The following is a 24668-nucleotide window of genomic DNA, read 5'->3' on the forward strand; positions in this document are numbered from 1 at the left end:
TTATTTATTGTGGTAAAACATATATTTATTTATAACATGAAAGCTGAATGTAAGTTAAGTATTCTGAATGATAGAATAAATTCGGTTTGACTCGAATATTTTCTAAGTTCAAAATATTGTTTATAAGAAATTTTCTAAGTCCAATGAATTAAATTAAACAACAGACTGGCGTGAAGGTGCTCTGGCTAGTCTGGTCAAGTCGCGTCTGAATACAGGTCGTTTCGGGGTCCCTTATATAGTGCTACCCTCTACTACCCATAGTCTACTTGCTCTTGTCGCTGTTCTCACGGATGTGGTATAATCATCTAAACTGACGGAAATGCCACCCGCCCACATATGAGATCAGTACACATCCCGTGCAGCTGCATGCTTGATAATATTGTATCTATTATTATGACAGTATATTCCTAATTTGGGTATCGTTTCTTGGAATTCTTATCCCATAGTCGTGTCTAACGTCCTGAGGACATGGAACGCCTATCTATCTGTTTCCCTAAATGTTCAGTTAATCCCCCATTGTTACATAATGTTATTTGGTGTCCACGCCTAACTTTTACCTTTAGTAGTCTCTTATTATTTTAATAATCCATGGCCACTCCCTTGGAATTGTTACCCTCTCAGGTGGTGTCTACATAATTATTACCTAGTTGACCGTGAACTAAGCAATGCGGGACGCTAGTCCATAGCAAGAGTAACTCAAAATTGTTTTAAGTTACTTTTATTATGACGACGACGACGTCGCGCGTCGTACCGTCAACATAATACATCTCAACGCGCACGCCGTACTATTGCGAGTTACTCAAACTTGTTTTACGTTACTATTCGTAATACCCATGATGACGTCGGACCAATGCACCAATGACATGATTAATCTCAACGCGCACATCAACTAATTATGTGTAACTTAAAATTGTTATATTATGTTACTTTTCTCGTTACGACGATGACGTTGGACCACCGCCATAATTAATCTCAAATTGAACGCCGTACTTTTGTGAGTTACTCGAGTTTGTTACACGTTACTTTTCTCGTGACGACGACGAGTTTGGACATCAACTAATTACGAATTACTCGAACTTGTTATACGTTACTATTCGTGATAACCATGACGATGTCAGACCGATGACATAATTAAACCTGTTGCGCACATCAACTCATTACAAGTAACTCGAACTTTTTATACGTTACTTTAGTAACATAAAAAAGAGGGGAATTTGTAAGGTGTATGTGTTTATCTCTTTTGTGTATATCATGTATACACTCTGGTTTACTACTTTATATGTATACACATGCAAATACATATATGCATATAAGGTTTTGATTATTTATACCTTAAATTAACTTACCCTACTTCGATTGGAGTCTTTTTGAGTGTTTGGTGGACGAAGGAACGAGAAGTAGGTTCAACACTAATTAATTTATAATTCAATATTAATTGACAACATAACTGTTAATTTAGAGATATATAAAAAGAGCATTTATTATTTGAGACACAGAAAAATTACATTTGAAATATCTTAAATCAGCTCACCACGTCTGACGCTAAGGATGTACGCATGTACGCAGGGAGAGTGATGACGTTGCATGTGACTGGCCGATGGTTGAAGGGTATCGTCCGAGCACAGATAGAACAGATTTTGTATAAAAGGATATAACAATATATGACCACAGATGTTTATTATAATATACAGTTACCTCTATATTAATACAGGTTCGAAGCATATCTGTGTTCGTAAAATCATACAAACAACCAATTTCGATATCACATTCGATATGATGAGTAGAGATCATAAACACCGATCGTCATGTGTCGGTGAGTGGATTAATAGAATATTCACGGATGGTCGGTTGTTTCAAGCAAAAAAAACTTAAATGAGTTTATTATGCGAACACGGAATTATTTATCATAATATTTACATTTTTATCTTGATATTATTGTATTAATTTCGACTTCGGAATCTGTGGCCATTAACAACTTGGAATTTTACAAACCAGCTGGCGCCTGGCATGGTCGGTACGGAAATTTAATGTATAAGTACATCGTATAAGTTTAAAAGCAGTAATCACATTTATTTTAATCAAAATGAGTAGTTCATAATAAAATATTTTTTCGCATTAATACGCATGTGCTTCTAACATTTATACACCATCTTAATCGATAATCAAATAAATAAAATTAAAAAAATAATTTAAATAATATCTAGATACTTATGTACGAGTATATTGTTAAACATAATTTTAGTTTAAATTTATACATTATTTCGTTAAAGTAATCACATTACATTATTTCAATGAACAAATTGTATACACAGGCATCGTTGATATAAGAGTTGTATTATAATTTATATCTGTGGATTTATCTAATTGATATAATAATATAATATCAGTGCCGTAACTAGCTTTGTGTGCGCCCTTGGCAACCAATGTTATAAATTAATAATGAATTTTTAGTATTTATATGAAATAAAAATTGCGCCCCTAGCGCGATCATTTTAAACTGCGCCCTTGGCCACCGCCCACCTTGCCAATGCCTAGTTACGGCACTGTATAATAATATAATCTATGACGATTGCCAAAATCGTTGCGTCATTTCACCAGTATCTGATGCGTGTCAGCGTCGGAGTGCATACACGTAGCGAACTCCAACAAAGCCCGAAATAATTTATATTTAAGGTAAGTTTGTTTGCATACCTTTTCTATCGCGGCTTGAAATTATAAAAAATTGAGGTGCACGTTCATACACTTTTACAGTGGTAATTGTTGCAAAGAATAAATTCTTCACCTACGCATTTGTTACTAAAAATTTAAATACTTGCAAACATTATGAGATGAATTTTTTAAATAAAATGAAATAATCTTTTAAATCCAAAATTCATACTTCTGGCCTTTTACAATTTTTTAAGTAAATCCAAGACTGCCATATGTTGAAATGTGGCTGTATTGCATATAAAAATTTATTTTCAAACATACTAAATATGGCAATTATTGAATTTACGCTATGTTTATTGTTGCACCATATTATATCCAATTATGACAGTATTGAACTTTTAGTAACTAATAAAAAATAAAATAATATTAACTGTTAGTTTTATTAAATTTGATTAGTCTTTGAATTATAATTTATAATCGTACAGATAATATGTATGACAATTAATCATTTAATAGCAGTTGTATGTACTATGTAGTCAATATCTTTAAAATTAATTTATTATAAAACACTAAATAAAAAATATTACTTGTCTTTATGTTAATAAGCTTATTTTTATTTATCAAAGTAACAAAAAATTAAACAAGTTAGGAAACAAATTTAAAAATTTTTTTTACTGATAAAGATAATACCTAACTATAAAATTATCAAATGCTATTGAACAAACAAGACTATAACATTATATACGGATTTGAATAACTTTTTATTATTTCAATAATATAAGTATATATTTGTCTGAAATACAATGTAAAAAAAAAAGTTTTATAATTATCATGATCTTATATGATGCTACCTATGGCTTTGAAAATAAAAGTTAATGTAATTTTATTAAATTAATTAATCACTAATTCCATAGTTTTTTTTTTATTATTCCAATTAGTATTATTTATTTAAGTTTTCATAAAAAAATGGTGGATATCTGGAATAAGTTTTGCTATGCACAATAAAATTAAATATTTTTTTGCAAGATTCCAGACTCTTCAGTAAATGCAAATTTCCAATTTATGTTTGCTGATTTAATTTTTGAATTTCTAATTTTTTTACAACTATAATTTCTTGAAAATCTGCTTGCCGTAATCTGTTAAAATTAATACATAATAATATTTATAATCTTCATGATTTATTGAAATAAAATAAATAAACAAACTATTATAAGCAATAATAATTAACCTTTATTTAAAAAATTATTAAAATAAAAATGAGCTGGTACCAGAGTTTTAGTAGCCAGTAGGTAACTTGTCGTCGCTACTTCGCTAGTGAAGAAATGTTGTATCTTTATATTCATATAAAATTAATAAGTTCTTGGATAAAATATTTAAAACACATAATAATTAGTTATGTACGATACAAATTAAACATTAAACGGGTTGTTTAACTATATATCATCTGTAATGGTTAAAATGAATAGGTCATAAAATATTGTTGAACATTTCATTGAAATTTCAGAGATGGTATTCATCAGTGAAAATTTGCCAATTAAATATAATATTCAGCTGTGTAGCCTGAGTGAAATGTGTTAACAATGTTTTGAAGATAAAGTTTTAAGTAGTTATTAATTCAGATATGGGGTAAGTAGTTTTCTATTTCTCAGTAGATTTCTTTTTATATTGTTATTTTGTTAATTGATCAGGGTATAAATTTCCTGCAATTATTAAATTAATTGTTATGTAACCACTGGTAAAACCGCTGCTTACGAATTGCGTCCCGTATAAAAAGGTATAATACTAATTGCGTCCCAGGTTTTTCTTGAGCACGTCTGAATTGCGGCCCTATGACCTGTAATATCTTAAAAAGAGAAATTATTGGTTATTGTCAATTTATTATAGATTTAATAAAAACGACTATGTTAAAACTTTGATAATTTTAAAGTGAGTTACGTTCTGTAGACAAACACAATTATTGTCGCAGTGCAGTGTAAACGGTTCACTTATTCACACGTTTCACTTTTTTTAAACCAACTTTTTAACTTTTAATATTTATGGCGAGTGAAATTAAAACTATGTTTAGCGAAAAACAGAGGGATTTATTTGTGATTGTTGTGTACAGATTTCGCTTCCACAAGTACTTAAAAAATAATTTAGAACGGTGGTGTTGTTAATATATTAAGCAAAAACAATATTTTTAACTTACATGTAGTAGTAACTATTACTACAGACAGTCCTAAGTCTGCATAAAAATGGGAAGGGAAATATTTTTTTATTTAATTCAGAACGCAATTAGTATGACCACCAAAAAAACCCGGGACGCAATTAGTATGACCTCAAAAAACATCCGGGACGTAATTCGGAAGGAATTTTTGCCGCTGGACGCAATTCGTATGCAGCCGGTAAAACACTATTCTGGTTTACAATAAAATCATGGTAAAAATTAGGAAGTTTGTCAGGTATAATATTAAAAAAAATTTTTTTTTATATTTTCCTCAATGATATTTAAATATTTTCACCAATTATCAGGTACGATGGCCTGTAGGTACTATAGTGACTGGGAGTGTGGGAGTGGTGAGAGAGAGAGGGGATAGATATGGATAGGGATAGGACAGAGAGATATAGTGACAAGTAGAGTAAAGAGGTGGGAGTGAAGCAGAATATAAGGTAAGAGTGAAAGGAGAAAGGGTGTAAGTGAGAGATAGGTGATGGGGAGGGTTTGATAGGGATAGCCGGGGATAGGGTGAGAGAGAAGTAGTGTCCGATGGAGAGGATTAGGTTAGGTGGGGGAAGAGGGATAGTTAGGTAGAACAGTTATGTTAACAATTTTGAATACGTAGGAAAGGATCTTGAATTGCAAAGGTCACCGACCCTTTGAGTGAAACTACTAAATTAGGTAAGGTTAACAACCTTCGACTTACGGGATAGAATAAAAAGAGAAGATTGGTTAGGCCGGTCAGAGTATGTCATTGCAATTTTTTCTCTCCGAGTCATGTGCAATATATCAAATATTTTGTTTACAATAGTTATTAGATTATAGTGAACGTAATATTTGCTATGCTGTGCGTGGGTTGGAGAGAAAAAAAGAAATGCACTGACATTCTCTTAAGTGTTATCGAGTTGAAAAAGCTCTTGATTTTTGATTGTTTACATTATTACAGTTTTGTGAAAAGTATGATTTTGGTCATTAAATATTTTGTTAAAATATCACATCAATCAAATGAATATTTTATTTAAATCTTCAAACTAAGAATGTTTATTTATATTTACAAATTTACAATCTCATTAAACATGTTATAGTTTTATTTGTCTAAAAAATATTAAAAAAATTGAAAACTTTAATATAAATAACATAAAATTATTATAATTTTTTTTGAAAAAAATATTCAACTTGTTCTTTAAATTCATTAAAATAAAAAAAAACAAATACTATTACAATTATGAAAAGTATTAAAATACTCAATAAAAAAGTATTACTAGTTGTATTACTAGTTTTTGTCTGGTTGGTAAAAAAATATATTATTATAAATAATGATTTAAAAATATTCATTTGAAGACTTCAAATTTAAAATAAAGAGTATTTGAATTATTTTATTTAAGTACATTACGAAAATGGACTATAATTATTGTGATTAAAAAAATAAGCTTGTAAATAGGCATGATTGGAAGTAAAAGTAATAATTTAAAAATGTAGAGTGAAGACTTTTATGTACTAAAAAATAACATACTTTTATTACACTTAAAATTACCTTAATTCAATTTTTATGTATTCATCATATGTTTATATATATATACCTTGTGTGTCCCAAAAAACAAGGTACACTTTATCACTCATTACCCTTTTAAATATCTTTCAATTCTGTTTGCAGGACATTAAACTAAATTAATCATCTTAAAAATCTTTTAACTCTTGTATTTTGCATACGCGCAAAAAATTCATTTTTTTTTTTTAATGGCAACCCTTATATTAAATATACATAATTAAATAATTTTCGGATTGATCGCCATCTTTCAAGTCATTTTGATGAATCAACTTGTGTTGACTAATAATTGGCTAAATTAGAAAACAAGAAATCTTGAATGGCGGACAATTTCCCCCCGACTGTTTTTGGCGTAGTAGGACATTTCTCCCCCCCGATATATTTTCGATGCGGACATTCCCCCCCCCATTTTTTTAAAAAGTTTATTATTGAATAACATAATATTATTTATTATTTAATTAAAAAATTATTTTTTTTTGAATAAATATAATCAATTACACTATAATTAACTTTATAAATTTATACTATAAATTAGATTTTTTTTTTTCATAAACATAATAAAAATTATATAATAAAACGTAAAAAAATTATATAAGTATAATAGTCTAAAAATTTCGACATAAAAATGATATATTTTATAAAAAACATTTAATTTCTGATTCTTTTTTTATATCTAAGCACATATTTTGTAATCGTCTTTCATATTTATTTTATTTTGTAAAAAACCGTACCTGTTTTAATTTTTAATAATTAATTAATTGCCATTGAATTTGACTTTTGTAGTGCTTCAATGAACATCCAAATATTTGGATGCTGAGTTCTTACCAATGTTTTAAATTTATTATTGAAACCTTCACTTATATTATTTATTCTACCTGTGTTTTTCTTTATAGCATTACGTATAAATAAGGTGGAAATAATATTATTTAATATAAAAATATTATTTTATTAAACAAAAAATAATTTCTTATCAAACAATAAATAATATAATATTATTTAATAATAAACTTAAAAAAAAATGGGGGGAAAATGTCCGCATCGAAAATATATTGGGGGGAAAATGTCCTACTACGCCAAAAACAATCGGGGGGAAATTGTCCGGATACCAAAAATCTTATTAAATTTTATTTTATTTTTTTCATATTATTTCCTACAAAACACCGTAATGTAATCAAAATTATTATTATTAAGTAATAAGTGATTTACTATTTATTAATAAAAGATACAAAACATTAGTCGATTCATCAAAATGTCTTGAAAAAAATTGATTAATTCAAAAATGATATTTAAAATAGGGATTTTCATTTTAGAAAAATGAAGTTTAATTGGGCACGCGCAAAATACACGAGTTAAAAGAGTTTTAACTCATATATGAATTTATAATCGATTAGTCTAGTTTAATGTTTAATGTCCCGCAAACAGAATTGAAAGGTAATGAGCGATTATGTGTATCCTGTTTTTGGGACACACATATTTAAAAATACACAATATATTGTGTATCACAATCACATACAATATATTTTTGAAAAAATTAAAGAGGTAGTACGAATTTCATCCTTTATTCTAATTTAATATATTTAATATAATTATACCTTGATTCATAAGAATATTTACTTAAGTGCTTGATTTTCGATAAACTATAAAAAATATGCACTAAAAACGTTTAGAATTTGATCACATGCGTTTTTAAATATGTTGTGTTATGTTGTGTACTATACTACTAACCTAGAAATAAGCATACAATAAAGCATACAAAAAAGAAAAAATATACAAAATGCATAAAAAGTCATTTATTGCTCTAGTATAGACATAAAATGTTATAAAATAAAAATTCGTAATAGTAATTTATCCAGATAAAAGAAAAACAACTTTTGAAGGTGATTAAAGGCCGTTCTTACAATGTCCGGTTAAGTGTCGGTTAAGACTAACCGGTAGAATTCTATCGGTAAACTCATGATAAATTCTTCCGGTTAGTGTTATCAGGCACTAACCGAGCATTGTAAGAATGGCCCAAAGAGTTATAAGAATTTCGTTATGAAATTGAAAGCAGCTTCTATTACTGGTTTTTTTTTTTTTTTTTAATGAATCCAAATCCCTAAAACTGAAAAGAAATAAGATCTGGTGATAGGTAATTTTTCTGAGAAATACAATAATCTTTAAAGTATTATTTTAGTTGAGTGTTGGAATCTATAGGTTAGGTTAAATATAGTTTTAATCGTTTACTTTTTTGACTAGTTTAATTGATTTTTTTAATTTAAGATTTTAGATATTTAAAAAAAAATTATAGTTATATTCAATATTTTAAGTGACATACGTGTTGTTATTATTATCTAAAGAAACAAAAAAATATTCTTGAACTTGATGACGTACAAGTTCTAATTATTTTTCAATTTTATTATTATTTTTTATTTATCAAATTTATTATAATTATTAATTCAACTAGACTTACAAGTACTAATTATCTCATATACCTAATATATAAGGTTATGATTTCTACATATTGAAAAAGTAAATTTTGGACCTGCAGTTGTGGTTCGGTGGTTGGCCGAAGTCACTTACTTATTCTAAGGTCAACTCATCGACGGAGTCGCTAGCTCCCGGATGGGTGACCACCTGGGTTCTTAGTGACGAATCCTCGTCCTATTTACATATGTTTTAAACTAAACAGTAAAATTAGGTTATGCATTTGAACCATTGAAAAAAAAAATTGGTCTCTGGCCTGGTATATTATGCACACACTAGTCGTATACTAATGTAAGAATACCAAAAAATAACATTAATATTTACAATATTGTGATGAAGTATTTTCGATATATTTTAGTTTGTTCATGAACAATTTACGAGCTGCAACCTTGTACTCAATTTTTCAATATATAAGCGAAAATATCGACGTATAAAATAAGAAAAATAGCATAAAATCAAAATTTTTATAAAAAGCTTAAATAGGTAGCTCAAAAACCGTTATCTTTTTTCCAACTATTATAGTAAGAAAAATATACTCAATTGTTATTACCTATCTCAAAAGTATTTACCAATCTAAAATGGTTCTATTTATTATGTTCTGATGGGAAACACGATTATGATAAATAATTACAAAAGTGATGATAATATTAGTAGGTCCACGTCAAGTTCAATATGATGAATTATGGTAATCATTTACTTGAAAAAAATAGACAACAATAATTCTGTGGTGGGCTGATATTCACCATAATCCCCTCCCGGATCCCAAATACCCCATTTATAAATACAAATATAAATTATATATAATAAAGTTGCACTTAGTCCAGGAATGGGTAAACATATGTTATAAAATATATAGGTAGCCATCACTAGCCACTAGCCAGGTGTACCTATAACCTATATAATATTTATAAAATTGCGGAAGTAGGAAGATAATAATATGAATAAATATGAAATCGTCCTCAAATTACTATTATTCACCAAGCGTCCAGACTACCTACTGCAAGTGATGGTCTAAAATTTTATTGGTTGAATTTCGATTTTCGTTAATCGCCATATATTTTTACAATAATTTACCATCATATATAGTTTTATTTGTTTTATTTCTAATTTTTATGTAAATTTTATATCTTAAAAAATAAAATTGCTTGATGCAATAAATTATGATAAACGATAACAAAATATTAATCATAATAATTAGAGTTTGGAGTTTTATGATTTTAAATTTCCATTATGATAATTACATAGTATTGAATTATAGTAATAAATTATAATAATATTTAGTGAACAAAAAAATAGTTATGAGAAAAAATTCCGAGATAAATAGCTTATTGAAAAGTTTGTTAATACATTTATTTTTTGTTAGGTATCTGGTACATCGCAGTGGAAGGTTTTGAAGGCCCGCGGCAGATTTTTGCATGGGCTCTAGAAATTTATTTTGGTAGCCACAAACAATTTTCTTGGCACGTCATAGTACCTACTACCTACTTATTCGTTTAACATTTTTTTCTATAATAATATATAACTTAAGTAAAAATATTTATTGAAATTAAAAATAAATATATAATAATATTGGTTATTAACCAATTACTTTTTTTTAAATAAAATTATTTTGGACACATCGCCTTCTCGCGTCGGAATTATAATTTATTTTTACTCTCACTCGTTTATTATAGGTAATTTAATATTCCTATTATCAGCTGATAACGTTCGTCCATATAAACATTGTCATAAATTCTTTGGTAAGTGTAGGTAGAAGGCAGGTACTATTAAAACCAATCCAATATACGACTACTCTTGAGTAACTTAATCGTTCGATAGAAACAATTTTTATTATACGAACAACAAATTTTGATAACTCATTCGATATTGTGATTTGTGAGTACAGATTTAAAACGCAGATCGTCAGCTGTTCGTGAGTGGATGAATAAAAGTCGCACGGACGATCGGATGTTTCGAGAATACAAACTTAAACGAGTTAGTTGACAAAATTGAGAATACAAAGTCGATGCACGAAAAGGTTACGGCGAGGCGAGCTACACAGAGGAGACGTGGTTGTGCGAGAGCGCAGTTCGTAGCAAGATAAAGAGCCGTGCGCTGCGCACGCAACGGTCAAGAACGTTCGCTCGGTGCTATGAGCCGCGGCGGGCCGTGAAAGGGACGAACGTGAGATCAGTCGATTGCTGTGAAGTAGGTACATAAATACAATTCGAGACTGTTGTATCGCTCTGCTGTACATTGGAGGTGGGGTGCACCTCTGACTAGGGTAGGTTAAATTTGAATGCAATGATATAGGTATCATATTGTGTACGAAAAACACGATTCTGAACGGAGACGGTTTATCTGTCTAGGATATATTATAGATTATTAAAAATTTTCAAATCTTATATTTAAAAAGACAATTTTTTATGAATATCTAGTTTAAAATAATTTTGCGAATTTTCGTGATTTTTACGTATGTTGTCAAAATTAAAATTTAAATGCTTGTAAAAAAAAAATGTGACTATGCATTTCAACTGCATATATTTTTCAACTGATTATATTGTAAAAATATTTTAGGAGCCTTGTATTAAATTTTCAAGTCTTAGATATAAAGGAACATTTTTTATGAATTTCTAGTTTAAAATAATTTGCGAATTTTCGTAATTTTTTATATATATATGGTATATTTTTTTTCTCGAACTTTACAAAATATTTCAAAATACAGTAGGGTCTCGATTATCCGAACACAGGCTAATCCGAAAGACGCGGTAATCCGAACGGGCTTGAGAATTATCTTATCGCCATAATATGTACATACTACATAATATGTACATATTATGTATGTATTTATAAATAATATTTTCCGGTAATAAAGTTTTTCAATTATGTGGGACAAGGCTACCAATTCATAACGGGAACCAATGTACAAAAAAAAATCAATATTTTAAATGGTAAAGTTCATAATTAATATTTTTATGTATTCAATGTCTTTTGAAATAACGAGTTTTTACACGATTAATACAAATAAAAATAAAATTTCATATTTTAAATAAAAATAAAATTGATGTTTTTTTTTTAAGCCATAGGTAATCCGAACAAATCGCTAATCCGAACGACCCCTTTCCCCAATCTCGTTCGGATTATCGAGACCCTACTGTAATCTAAATGTTCATTAACCAACAATAATAAATTTAAACTTATAAACATATACGTCATAGCATCATACACAATTGACATTCTGACATTCACAATATTATTTGGGTATTCAGTCCCGAATATCATGATTTAGTGACAATGTAGGTATCTACAGCGACTATATTATGGAAACTTTGAAAAATGCACGGCAACATGGACGATTATACAATCCAGATATTTTATTTATAATATATATATATTATATGTATAAATGTATAATAATAACAAAATAAATTAAGTATATTATGTATAAGATTAATAATATTTAATTTCACAAATTTGAACAAAATATATTAAGATCGCTGCATCATAATATACTATATAGTACCTGAAGAAGTGAAGACAGCTGATACGTCTTGGTCCCTAGCCACAACGTATTTTTTTACCAGCAGCAACTGTACAGTGTTCACTCACTTACACCCGTCACGTTGGTCACACCTAAAAACGATGACACTCCGTACACGCGTTATCGACACGGCCGGTTATCACAAGCGCCGCGAAACGCGATCGTAACAGTTGGCACTTTTATATCATTCGAACTTTACTTCAGAAATCCGGTCTCGTTACGTTGTTCTCAAACGTCCGTTACCCCGTTTTCCCGAGTTTTTCCAAATTCCACGATGAAATCCACCCACTGCATTCTCGTCGCGCTGTCGCTGTGCGCAGTGGCTTCGTCCGCCGCCGGTTGTAAGTATGCCGTAGACTCGTACACCACCAGCGATGCCATGATCGTCACCGAGGCCGCTTTCATTGCACAAGTGAGCGCCGAGTGCGAGGATTCGCCGTCCAACCTGTACGCCGAGGTGGAAGGACGACTTCTGGTTGCGGCCAACGCTGGTCCAAACAAATACCAAGTACGTAGCCCATTCACGACGACGCTCCGGTGTCGTCTGCAAACAGTGTTTTAATATTACGCTCGACGTTTCCACAGGTCAGTTGGTTGGACGACTTCAAGAAGGCTCGCCGGGGCGATTACTATGTGAAATTTTACGACGAGGCTGGTTACGGACAACTTAGGAAACTGTTGCGCGATGGGGAATCCACCAGCAGTGTAACGCCTGTGCACTCTGCGTATGTCCGTTACCCCGGTGCTTACAAAGGTGTTTGGGTCAACTCTGAATTCCTGGCTGCAATTGTCAGCATGGTAGTTTTATATTTTGCGTATACGTTCAAGTCAAAAATTGTCTCCTAATCTTAATGTTATTTAAGACATTTGAAATATTTTGTTACAAAGTCTGCTCGGTTTTTATGTGACTGTTATTATTAATTTTTTTTAATTCATTGTTTAAATGCTCTAAAAAAGATATTTGAATTAATTTATTAATTTAATTCAAAATTATAAGCTGTCCAAAATCAGTATCTACCTATACCTAACATCGATATCAATTAAATATGTTATTAAGTTGTAAGATAACTTGTAAGTTAGGTACCTAAACAATTTTTTTAATATACAATTTTCTTATATGATTGTGTTTTTTGTCCTCTGATGTAAATCTGTTTATTGGTCAGAAACTTGTATGTCTTTTAATTGTGATATCCACTTAAAATCTAAATATTTTTTAAATTTGTGTTTGTGATGCTATATGAGGTATTTTGCATTAAACAACATACCTAATAAATTACATTTATTTTTCATAACATTTACTTACTAAGTTAGATAACTAAGTCTTTTAAAATAGTATCTAAATGTTGGTGTACTTATGACTATTTATAGTCTATAAACTTTTACTGATAACTCTTTAATTGTCGAGTCTATCAAAATAATTTAAAACGATTAACAGTCAACTGTAAGGTACTAAAAAATATAAAAACTAATTAAGAAATTTCAAATTAATTATAAATATTAATATATTCACTTTTTTACACCTTTTTGAAGGTTCTTTTTATTTATCAATTGATCAGAAACCATACAAACGCTCCCACCTTGATCTAGAAAGTCACCAAAACCCTCTTCCCTTTCGATGCCAGGTGACCCTTTCTAATGTCTAAAGCGTAGCTGGTACCTTTACTCAGGCCCGTCGCTAGGGTACAAGCAAGCCATGCGTTGCTTTAGGGCGGCATAACATTTAAAAAAATTGAGGCGGCAAATTGTAATAGTAAATTTCCAAATAAGACAGAAATTTAATTATTATTTTTATTCCCTTTAGGGCGGAAAATGTCTTACGATGGGCCTGCCTTTACTTATTAGTCGACTAACCATTACTACCCACGCCATGGAGTACTATTATTGAATTATTTCTTCAACCAAGTCAACAAAAACTTTTTATGCATCACTCCATTATGTTTGTGCCCCGTATTGTAAAATTATTATTTTATACAGATTGTACAAATTAAAATAAATGTGATAAAAAAAAATATATTTTATTTATAATAAAATATGGCTACACTACAATTATAGTTGCTAAATTTAATATTCAATACTTATTGGTTATTGCTTATTACTTAATAATTAACTTTATTGATAGAAATACAAAAAGCTAATAAATGCATATGGAAAGGAATCTCGGCACAGAATACCTATGTGAAATATTTTATATAATATTCTGTGATCTCGGCAACCATAATATTTAATTTACAATGTTGTTTTGTATTTTTGTCACTAGATAGCGTTGCATATTTGTTTTTAAATTTAATATTTTGATTATATCTTTTCTGTGATTTTATTTTTGCTGTGATTCAAAACCACCAAAATTATAACAATTTATTGTACAATCATTATAGCGTGGTTGGCATGATTCAAATTCTTATGGCTAAAAATTAGTATTACATCCATTGATCGAGCTTTCAACTTGGTATTGTTCATAATTTGATAATTTTAGAGATACTTATCTCTATAATAGAAAAACCTAAAAAAAATCATAATCCTCATTTAGTCTTAAAATATTATTTTGTTGTTTACCTTCCTCTTTTACATTTGTTCTAATACAATGTCATATAAGTACAATATAATTTATAACAATACCTATTACCTTCGGTAGTTGCCAAAAATTGTTGAAGTTATTTATAAAGTTATAAAATACAGTTGATGAGTCTCAATAACTCAAATTTGTTCTTAACCCTTAAAGTGTTTTTAAAGCAAATAAGTTATTTAGACCGTTGTGTATAATATTCACACAGGTAAGTAAAATGTATCATTTTTAAGCCTGTTAATACATTTTTATGAAAAGTTAAAGAAATAAATTTATTAAATAATTGCGTTAAAGTTACCTAAATTATAATAAGTACCAAATCATTAAGCTAGATTTATAAACTATAATTATTACTTAGGTAAGTGTTAGTTGTTTTAGTTTCCTAATTACTACTTGTATCGTCCAGTGGTTGCAATTCGATCAGAAGAACTATATTTGAATATTTCGTTTATGAATGGTTTATTTATATTAAAAGAAGTATAAAACATTATTTTATTTAGTTTTTGTTTGAATTTAAGTATAAAATATCAATTGAATTGATTTTAGTTTAAAATAGATTTTTTTTTTTTACTTTTGCAATTTCTAATAGTATCAACAATTTTTTTTGTTACAAAATACACCCATCTTTCTTCAAACCAGTGAGTTCCTTGAGAGTATACTTTCGTTTCTAATACTTTTTTTATATTTGAAATATTTTGTAGGTAACATTTCCTATTAACTGTTAAATTTGAATTCAATTAAACATTTAATTAAAATACATTTAGGTATATTGTATAGTTAATTGAAAAAATAAATTTCAATTATTTTAAAAATATTATTATTATAATACTAAAGTATAAATGAAAATAAGAAAATGTATTATATTCTATAGACAACTTCAAATAAAAATAAATTTTATTCAAACATAAATTAAAATAAATGTTAGAATCGTGCAATACTATTTTACCATTGTTAATATTAAGGTTTTTTTTTTGTTTTCTTTTTGCGTCATCCCTCATCCGAAATTAAATATTTATAATGTAAGTAGGTATATTGTAAATTGTTTTCTTACCATTTCTCTTAGCTAAGTACTTAGAATTATAAAAAATAAGTTTTTACCATAGTTTTTATTCATATAATTTACATAGTATTTTTTTTATTTATAATAACAATTCTCAGGTAATAGGTATAGGTACCACATAAGTCTTGTTTTTTCAATTTTTCTTACCTACCTTTAAGAACGTACTATTTTTCATTGTTTTTTGACAAGTACAGGTACCTATCTAATCAGTACTCAGTGATTGTTAAAAAAATCTCTTTTACCTATACCTATCTTCTAAGGCGTTGTCGGATGATGATAAATGAATCATTCTATAAAAGTATAAATATATACTTTTTATATAGTCTAAGATTAATTTTTTTTCCAATACCTTGATAAAATTTCCTGTCGGTAGGTAGGTCATAAGCGCATTGTGTACGTTTACAGAAAATTGTTGAACATAATATAAAATATCCAAGAAATCGATAACGTTACGATGCAGTGACAAAGAAAAGCGCCAGTCGAATAAGAAAGTTCTTTAATGACTGCACAGTAGGTACACTCAGTAAAGTTATATTTCATTGAAGAGCGTCAAAGTTTAGAATTGAAATATATTATGATGTAATATTTACCTATAAAGGTTATAAATTTGATTGTGATAATTTTTTTTTTATTTCAAAATAGGCAAGTACAAGATGATTGCGTGTCTGCCGTCTGGTACTCAACAAATATGACTGCGGAGACGAGACACAACCAGAAAATTATTATTTCTGAACATGGTATATGAGTAGGTACATTTTATCCTACCAGTTTGATAGAAATCAAAGAGTATACCTAATAAGAAGTCTTCATGATCAAAAATATTTCATTATCCTTAATCCTTTTCAGTGGTCCGTAAAGTATCGTCAATCCAGAATAGTTAACTTTTCAAGGAATAAATTTCTAAACAGGTATTTTAAAATTTTATTTTACACCTATTCTATATTAATAACATTTTAACATCGTATATCATATTAGGTACTATATGTAATACCATTATGGGTATTTATCATTATTTTTAGTTTAGAATTTAAATGATAATGAATAATGATCTTAATTCAATTATGAGTAGAAAAAAAATATGAACTACAAAACATATTTAAACAATACAATTCAAGTATTTTTCACTTAACAAAACTATTCTAATTATCCGTATGGTTCTAGTTTCAACCCTACATTGACTACTATATAGTATTAAATTATTACCTATCATTTGCATTCTTTAAATATCGTTATTTTACGACAGTATATAGGCACCTATAACTCTGTTAGATTTTTATTATGTTTACAATACTGTGGAATAGGAGAAAGCGATGATGCCCAATGAATATACCAAAGGACGTACCTATACGAAAGTGGCTTTAATGAAAGGGAAAAGTGTGCTAGGCCCTAGGCACGGCCTGTCCACTGCAATACTTAATAATCACGTAAAACCGTTTAATATCCACCACGTTCACGCACAGACGTGGCCCAAAGAACGACTACGGATATCGGAGGTGAGGGGCTGCAGAATATAGATGGTTGCCGTTCACGTTCAACCCGACTCTCACGTCAAAGTTACGATGGATCACCAGCGATAAAAATTGTATGTCTGCAGACGGTGATTAAAACTGATGCATTTGACAACACACACGTTGTAGGTGTATCGTAATATTATGTTGTGACGTTTATAATATATAGGTAACCATAATGACGTAGGTACATCACCCAGCGGTCCCACCCATTTGGAATTATAAAACTTAATAAATGCCGTCTCCACCATCCCCAATCTTGAGAGAAATTGCAGTGTTTTCGTGTTTTTTACTGCGCGTCCGTGCCATAATTTAGGAGTTTAGGACCCAATTTGTTTACAACTGTTTTTAAAAAATGTTCAGCCTTGATTACCACACGAAAAAAATTAACGGGGCCGCCAAACGACGGCTTACGGGCTACGGCTCAGGCCTCCATAATGCAATCGACTTTTCACCGACTTTTTTTTTCTTTCAAATATTTAGTACGAGATCGATTTGAATTCGTTCGCTCTCATACAGATTTTTTTTTGGTGTCTGCACGTCCAGAAAATTCATTGTTTTTGTTTTCCAAAATTCATGAAAATATGCAAGTCTTAAATGCATAATATATTAATATATTATCTATAATATTATTATCAGATTGTTCGCGAGATCATAAATGAAAATGACATAACCGCAACGCAACGCCGCTTAACCGGATCAACTTTCAATTTAATTGTTTAATCGTTTTTCGTGTATAGGTAAGGTATATACTAATTGTGATTAAATTACCTGTCGTTTGGATTTAATTAAAAACGAAAAGAGTGACCTGACTATTGTTGTAGTTGAAATCCAAACAAAAGCAACAGAGGAAATCGTTTCGACGCACTGTATTTCGTTGAATTATGTTATTATTTTTAATGCATTTTCAGCTGGAAAAATATTCACAGAATTCGGTGGGTTTATTCTACCTCGGCTAGAAATCGTTTGGGAGACCTGATGCAGTCCCCTGCAATCCTCCACAGGATAGTAAAAAATGTTTGTTGCATCTGCATTCTAATATTATAAAATGTATAATGTTATATTGTAATATAATAATGCCGAATGTTTAAAATATGCAGCGCTGTTTTGAAATCTACCATAATTGAATTGAACTGTCCAGTGCAACAACCAGGCAAGTCCACATTTTCGAGAAATCGTTTATATAGTGGATTCTGAATAAGGAAAATATGATTCACATTTCGGTGTAACAAACGGGTATGTCCCATTATATTTGCTAACATTTTTTTCTCCATTATATTATAGGTAACCTAAATATATTACTATTTATTTTTAAGTACATTACATAATATTGCATTTTATCACACCCACTCTATCATACCCGGTATACCGTATACATAATATTATGTTACGTACCTATACGGTATTATAATATTGTATGTGTGCATTCAGGCGTAGACTATGGGAAGATGAAAATCACTTCTTTGAAAATATAAACAAGGCATTACTGCATTTTGTACATTAGTTAGAAGAATATGATTAAAAAGGTATTTTAGATTCATTGAAGTTTAATTTTTTTTAGAAAATATATTATAATATTTTAAGCGATTAGATATTTTAAACTATAATCTATTAGATTTTTGATTACGCATTTGCGTGAATACAATTAAAATAGTAATTATCTGATCTACGACGTCTGCGATACCTGCAGCGCGTGAGATAAAATAAAATATTATTACAAGTTCAGGGGATAACTGTAGTCACCTCTAAAGTTTTAAAAATCGAAATATTTATATTAAAAAACATCCTTGGTTGAGAAATATTTAGTTACATTAAGGCTATTAAAAGGCATTCATAATAGGCACATTTCAACAAAAATATTTTTTTAATCATCGACCGGCTTAATGCATAATCAATACAAAGAGAAATAAGACTTCAATAAATATAAATATTTAATTTTGATACCAATAATTGAAAGTTATAAGGTTATATAATACAATCATAATATTTAATTATTTACTGATTTGTTTATTCAGCATTTTATGGACTCGATAAATAAATTCCACACTATATATAGATAGGTATTTTAAGCGTTATATATACAGTTATAAAGTAGTAGGCAGAATGATTTAATTGTAAAATACTGACGGTCAATTTTTATTTGAAGAATGGGTCGTTCTAGTAGGGTTTAACATAGATTAAAAATATTCTTGGTCAGTTGTAAAAATGTATTATATAATTATATTAATATAACATTTAGCTTAGGAAATTTTAAACACTGAACGCGACTTGTACGCAGGCCTGTATTTTTACACGACTTACTGATTACCTATTGCATATTAAAATAGGTAATCAAAAACAATAACGGAAGGGTATTCAAATCAAACTAAATCGAAAATTGGCTTAAAAATTATTATCATACAATACAGGCATTTATCAATGTCAATCTATGTATTATTTTTCCAATGGACAACATTACAATTACAGTTATTTTTGAGTTAATATTGTTTGGACAGGTTATTTCCTCGGGCACAGAAAATTTAGTTACCACTTTTAGTTATATCAACTTAAAATAAAACAAACAAAAAGAAATTACAGAAATGCAAAAAAAAAGTGTTAACGTTTCGGGATTTCAAAATGGCAATAATAATAAAATACTAATATCATTTTTAAAATTTTTTTCTTTACCAAATATTTGAGTACTAATTAATAATTTATTATAGATAATAATATTAAAACCTCATAAATTACTTTATGCTCACTAGAGGAATATTTCTATTAACTTAACCTATCATTATATGTTAAATCGTTCGCCAACTTGTTTCCGTATTAAAAGTAGTATATTATAACATAATAGATTTATATGATATTATATCTCGTAGGCGCCTATTATATTATAGTTTATCTCACATGTCTTGTTAAACGGTGAAATATTATCTGGCTCTTCGTCATCCATGGATGATACGTATATAGGTATATAATATATTATATACCAACTGATTATTCTGTCATTGAACAAAGTATATTAAATACTTTTGGAAAAATAATTTACATAGTTTCTATACTAGGTAGTCAAAATCGACATTTGAAAAATACACCTTTTTAAATATTTTTTTTTACCCAAAAATTGTTTTTAATTGCTTAATTTTTATTGAAAACATATTATTTCAATTTTATGACAGAATATTTCCCGAAAGTATTTCGATACTTACAAAACGAATTTAGTACGAATTATTTGTGAGTATTATAATATTATTTAATGTTTTTATGCGCGGAGTGGAGTGATTGCGGTTATCCCGCAAAATGTTTGTTTGTCCACTACTCTGCTTATCTAAACTTAAATTAGGTTCTAGTAACTCATAGATGATTCATCCTGAATTCTGTTTTTATATAACGAAATACTTAGAAAAATATTCTGCTTTCGAAGATGATATTAAAACTGTATATTATAATTCAAAAAAGTAAATAAAAATATTTCAAAAAAATGAATAATTTTTAATTATAAGTGACCTCCGTTAAACAAATTATTATATTTAGTAGATAGTAGATACCTGGATATACTTCTCATATTAACCGAGTTACACGCGCATGTATGTTATAATAACAGTTAAATAAGATTTAGGTGATAATATAGGACAATATGTTTTTCTTAGGCAATATTAACTACCAATGCATTTTCTTGTATCACTTTTAAACATCGATTAATTACGTGACTATTGTAATAATATTCTGTAATATTCTGTATTTTTATAAAATAATATCTCACTATATGTATTTATCTTTTTGACGTATGAATATATTTTATTGTTATGTGTTGATACCATGTACAAAAACATAGTAGGTATACGTATTTTCTATTAAATACAATTAATGGTGGAAGTAAAAAATACATTTATCTCGTTCCTGGTTTTATAATATATTGTGAACCGTTCAGGGGCGTGCCAGAAATGTTATTTTAAGGGGATTGAAAGCGGTGATTTATTTAGGGGTTTTGTATAGGCAATGTGTTGCTTAATACACTTTACGTTATTTTGTGTTTGTAGCTGAAATGAATAGTATCATTAGTGTGTGTAGATGTATTTGGAATCCGTCGTACTGAGGATTGAAAATGTCCGAATTAGGATGGTAGTGGTTTTAGTTGCCCTATACCTATTTTATAGATTATAATATGACAAACAAAATCATTAAAATAAAATATAATACTTAACTAATAATAATGATTAAAAAAAATAATGATAGTTATTAGCTTTCATTTCGTTCTAAAATATCAACAATATAAATAAATAGACATGATTTTGAAACAAATATTACTCTTTATAACTTTCTAAGTTTTATACCATCCACACTTAATCCAAGTCATTCAATAATATTCGTCACGGAGTGAAAACAGTCTTGTCTGGGCTAACGCCATATAATAAATAAGTTGATAATAAGTATACAGTTGAATAACAGAATAAGTATAATATTGTGCACTGTGCAGCAAACTTATATTCAACCGTGAAAAATGTAGAGTACCTATCTTGCCATAATTGTGTATCAACTCGTCGTGGGGGGTGACACAATGATCGCGACGACGATGACAACGACATGAAATATAATCGTGTACAGGTTTATATTACACCAATCGTAAGTGTTTTTTGTGTTGAACTATATTATGTTGGTAAGTTTATAATTTTATAAATAACTATCACAAAGTAAATAACATTGAATTATTTTACATTTTTGCAATTTCTTTACTATATAGCAAGTATCTATATAATTATGCAACTATTAGGGTAATTAATTACTAAAATCGAAAATATAATTGTTTATTAGATAGATACTATAGTAGTTAGTGTTTCAGTAACAGTAAATGATAAGTCATAATGATTTTAGTTATTTTGTTGAAATTTATATATTTGATTGTGAGTACTTGAAACTTTTAAAGTACACATTGCTATGTTGTATAATGTACCTATATAGACAATGACATTTTCAAATGTATTCTTTTTAGCATAATATAATTTAATCCATCGTATTCTATAATCTTAAAATAAATAACTTTAAAAATAACAGTAATAATATAGTAAAATATACTTGTAAGGAATTAGGTCATTTTCTTTCACAATTGTTTTTCGTATTAAATGTTTTTGTTTTATTGAATTCAATTTTAACACATATATTACAGTGACCTTCTTAACACTGTAAAACAGAGTGGTGGCTATTCACTTGTCTAGCTTTTTTTTTAATTGTGTTTTTACGTTTATTTTATACAAAAGAAACCGATATTGAATTATTCAACAAAAACATAATTTTATATTTTGTGATCAATATAATTTATTTTAAGTAGGTCTAATGTACTTTTTATATAAACTTATGATAATTTAATTACTTTCGGTACTTATTATATAACTATTAATCGTTGTCACTGTAAAAATGTCTGAGATAATTATTGTACAAAAAGGCAAAGTGAAATAAAATGATAAACTAATAACTTGAATTATACGTGCATCGAATATTCTCACACATTAATTATATACTCAAACGATTGAAATATGTATTTTAGTGGTATATTTTTAGATACATTTTACAAAGATATATATCATATTACCTATGAATAATATGCACCCGTGATGTATATTCCTAATTCCTGAGTGTAAAAATATTTGAAATAGATACAGTAAAATCTTCTTATTGATAATTAAATCACTCATCGGAAGTAGGTAACTAATTTTTCCGCATTCCATTATTCCAAAGCAATAAGTTGTCAGTCAGTGGTCGGAGTACATGGACTTAGGTATAATAGCTATGTCGAATTTTATTGTGCTGACAGTTTTACCAAAAGGAATAGAACGAATAGCTGATGACTGAATTTGCTAGAGTAGAAAACGACAGTTCTGATAAAAACCACTTGAGCATGATGGGAAATTATGGTTGTTGTATATTCGAGACTCTTTGGTGTTCGCTTCGTGTTGTAAACTTGAGAGTAGTTTTTTCGTTTGATAAAAACTAATATCGAGCTTTACAGGAGAAATTTAACGTACTGCAGAAAGTCCTATGTATTATATACACGTGTAACTAGGTGTTAAATCATGATGGCAGAGGGTACCATAGCGGAACGAGAAAACTTTATTAATACGAAAGTTGTGTTACGCGCATATGAAAGCCATTGAATGTCTTCGCTTACTCTTTAGGCCTTATTGAAATCGAAAATAGAGTATTGAAGTCGCTTCTACTTTTATTGGTAGTATATACAAATGGTATACATCTCTCCAATAACGATAAATTATAGAATTTTCGATTGATTTCTCTCGACACGAGTGACAAAGTTCAATGATTCAAAGATTCTCTGTGATCGTTTTCGCGACTTTTTAGGTAACACTGCACTACTGCACTGTAATGCCATAGGTAAACAATGGTAAATGTCTTCGGCCGAGGGATTAACACTTGAACACTAGTCAGTAAAGACAGTGCTTAAAATGCTTTTCTATATTACTACGAACCGATTTTTCTACCATTATTTTTTTTCTTCACATACCTATTATAAAGAAAAGTAAAACTTTCAAGTCTGCAGACCGACTTGAAATACGGCGGGCACACCTCAAGCCGAGAACAATATTGAAATTATTATTATTTTCATATCAATTCGCGGGAATTGTATAATATCATTATACAAGTGTGGTAGGCATTACGGTCGTTTATTAAAACGTATATAAATAATATATATAATGTAATGTAATATTATCTATGTTTTTGGCAGAAATCTAAATCGTTCAGCAATTAATAATGGTAAAAAGAATATCAGTAGTGACGGTCATAATATTAATTATTAAATGGTAACTATTACATTTTGTTTATATTATATATCGTTGATACATGTTTTGGAATATGTACATTATTATGAAATAATAATTATTGTGGTATACTAAAATGCGTCGTTGTAATTAAAATTATTTTATGTATTTATTATTATTATTATTATTATACACGATCCACATGTACACGAGATCATGTACATGAGTCTGACGAAGAAAAATAATCATTACAAATATAGGTAGGTGATAGTAAAAATAGCTAGATAATAAAATATTAAAATAACGTTGGCATGACGTGTGTTTGTGTATGCGTGCTAGATCTTTTTTATACTTGTAAGTGTGTGTGTGTATGTGTGTGCGATGATGTACGTGTGTGGGCGGAAGTTGAG

General features: G+C 28.9%; 1 protein-coding gene and 1 long non-coding RNA gene across 2 annotated transcripts in view; both read left to right on the top strand.

The window, feature by feature from the left end:
- The window catches only part of LOC149054906 (uncharacterized), a 56176-nt gene extending 43788 nt beyond the window's left edge, over positions 1-12388 (top strand). Inside the window, exon 4 of the long non-coding RNA XR_016192026.1 lies at positions 10741-12388. This is a non-coding gene — a long non-coding RNA (uncharacterized LOC149054906). The remainder of the gene's footprint in view (positions 1-10740) is intronic.
- A 138-nt stretch (positions 12389-12526) lies between these two features.
- On the top strand, positions 12527-13493 carry Tapdelta (Translocon-associated protein delta). The gene is made up of 2 exons (XM_015516428.2): positions 12527-12883; positions 12961-13493. Exons 1-2 carry the CDS (start codon positions 12650-12652, stop codon positions 13219-13221), a joined length of 495 nt encoding a protein of 164 aa, XP_015371914.1. The 5' UTR covers positions 12527-12649; the 3' UTR covers positions 13222-13493.
- The last annotated feature ends 11175 nt before the right edge of the window (positions 13494-24668 follow it).

Source organism: Diuraphis noxia, unplaced genomic scaffold (assembly GCF_037042655.1).
Source record: "Diuraphis noxia isolate RWA-SAM2 unplaced genomic scaffold, SU_Dnox_SAM2 contig0005, whole genome shotgun sequence".
Classification (NCBI taxonomy): Eukaryota; Metazoa; Arthropoda; class Insecta; order Hemiptera; family Aphididae; genus Diuraphis; species Diuraphis noxia.

Coding starts and splice junctions, on each gene's coding strand:
- Tapdelta (XM_015516428.2), top strand. CDS start 12,650: ATGAAATCCACCCACTGCATTCTCGTCGCGCTGTCGCTGTGCGCAGTG. Junction 12,884..12,960: donor CTGGTCCAAACAAATACCAA/GTACGTAGCCCA, acceptor ACGTTTCCACAG/GTCAGTTGGTTGGACGACTT.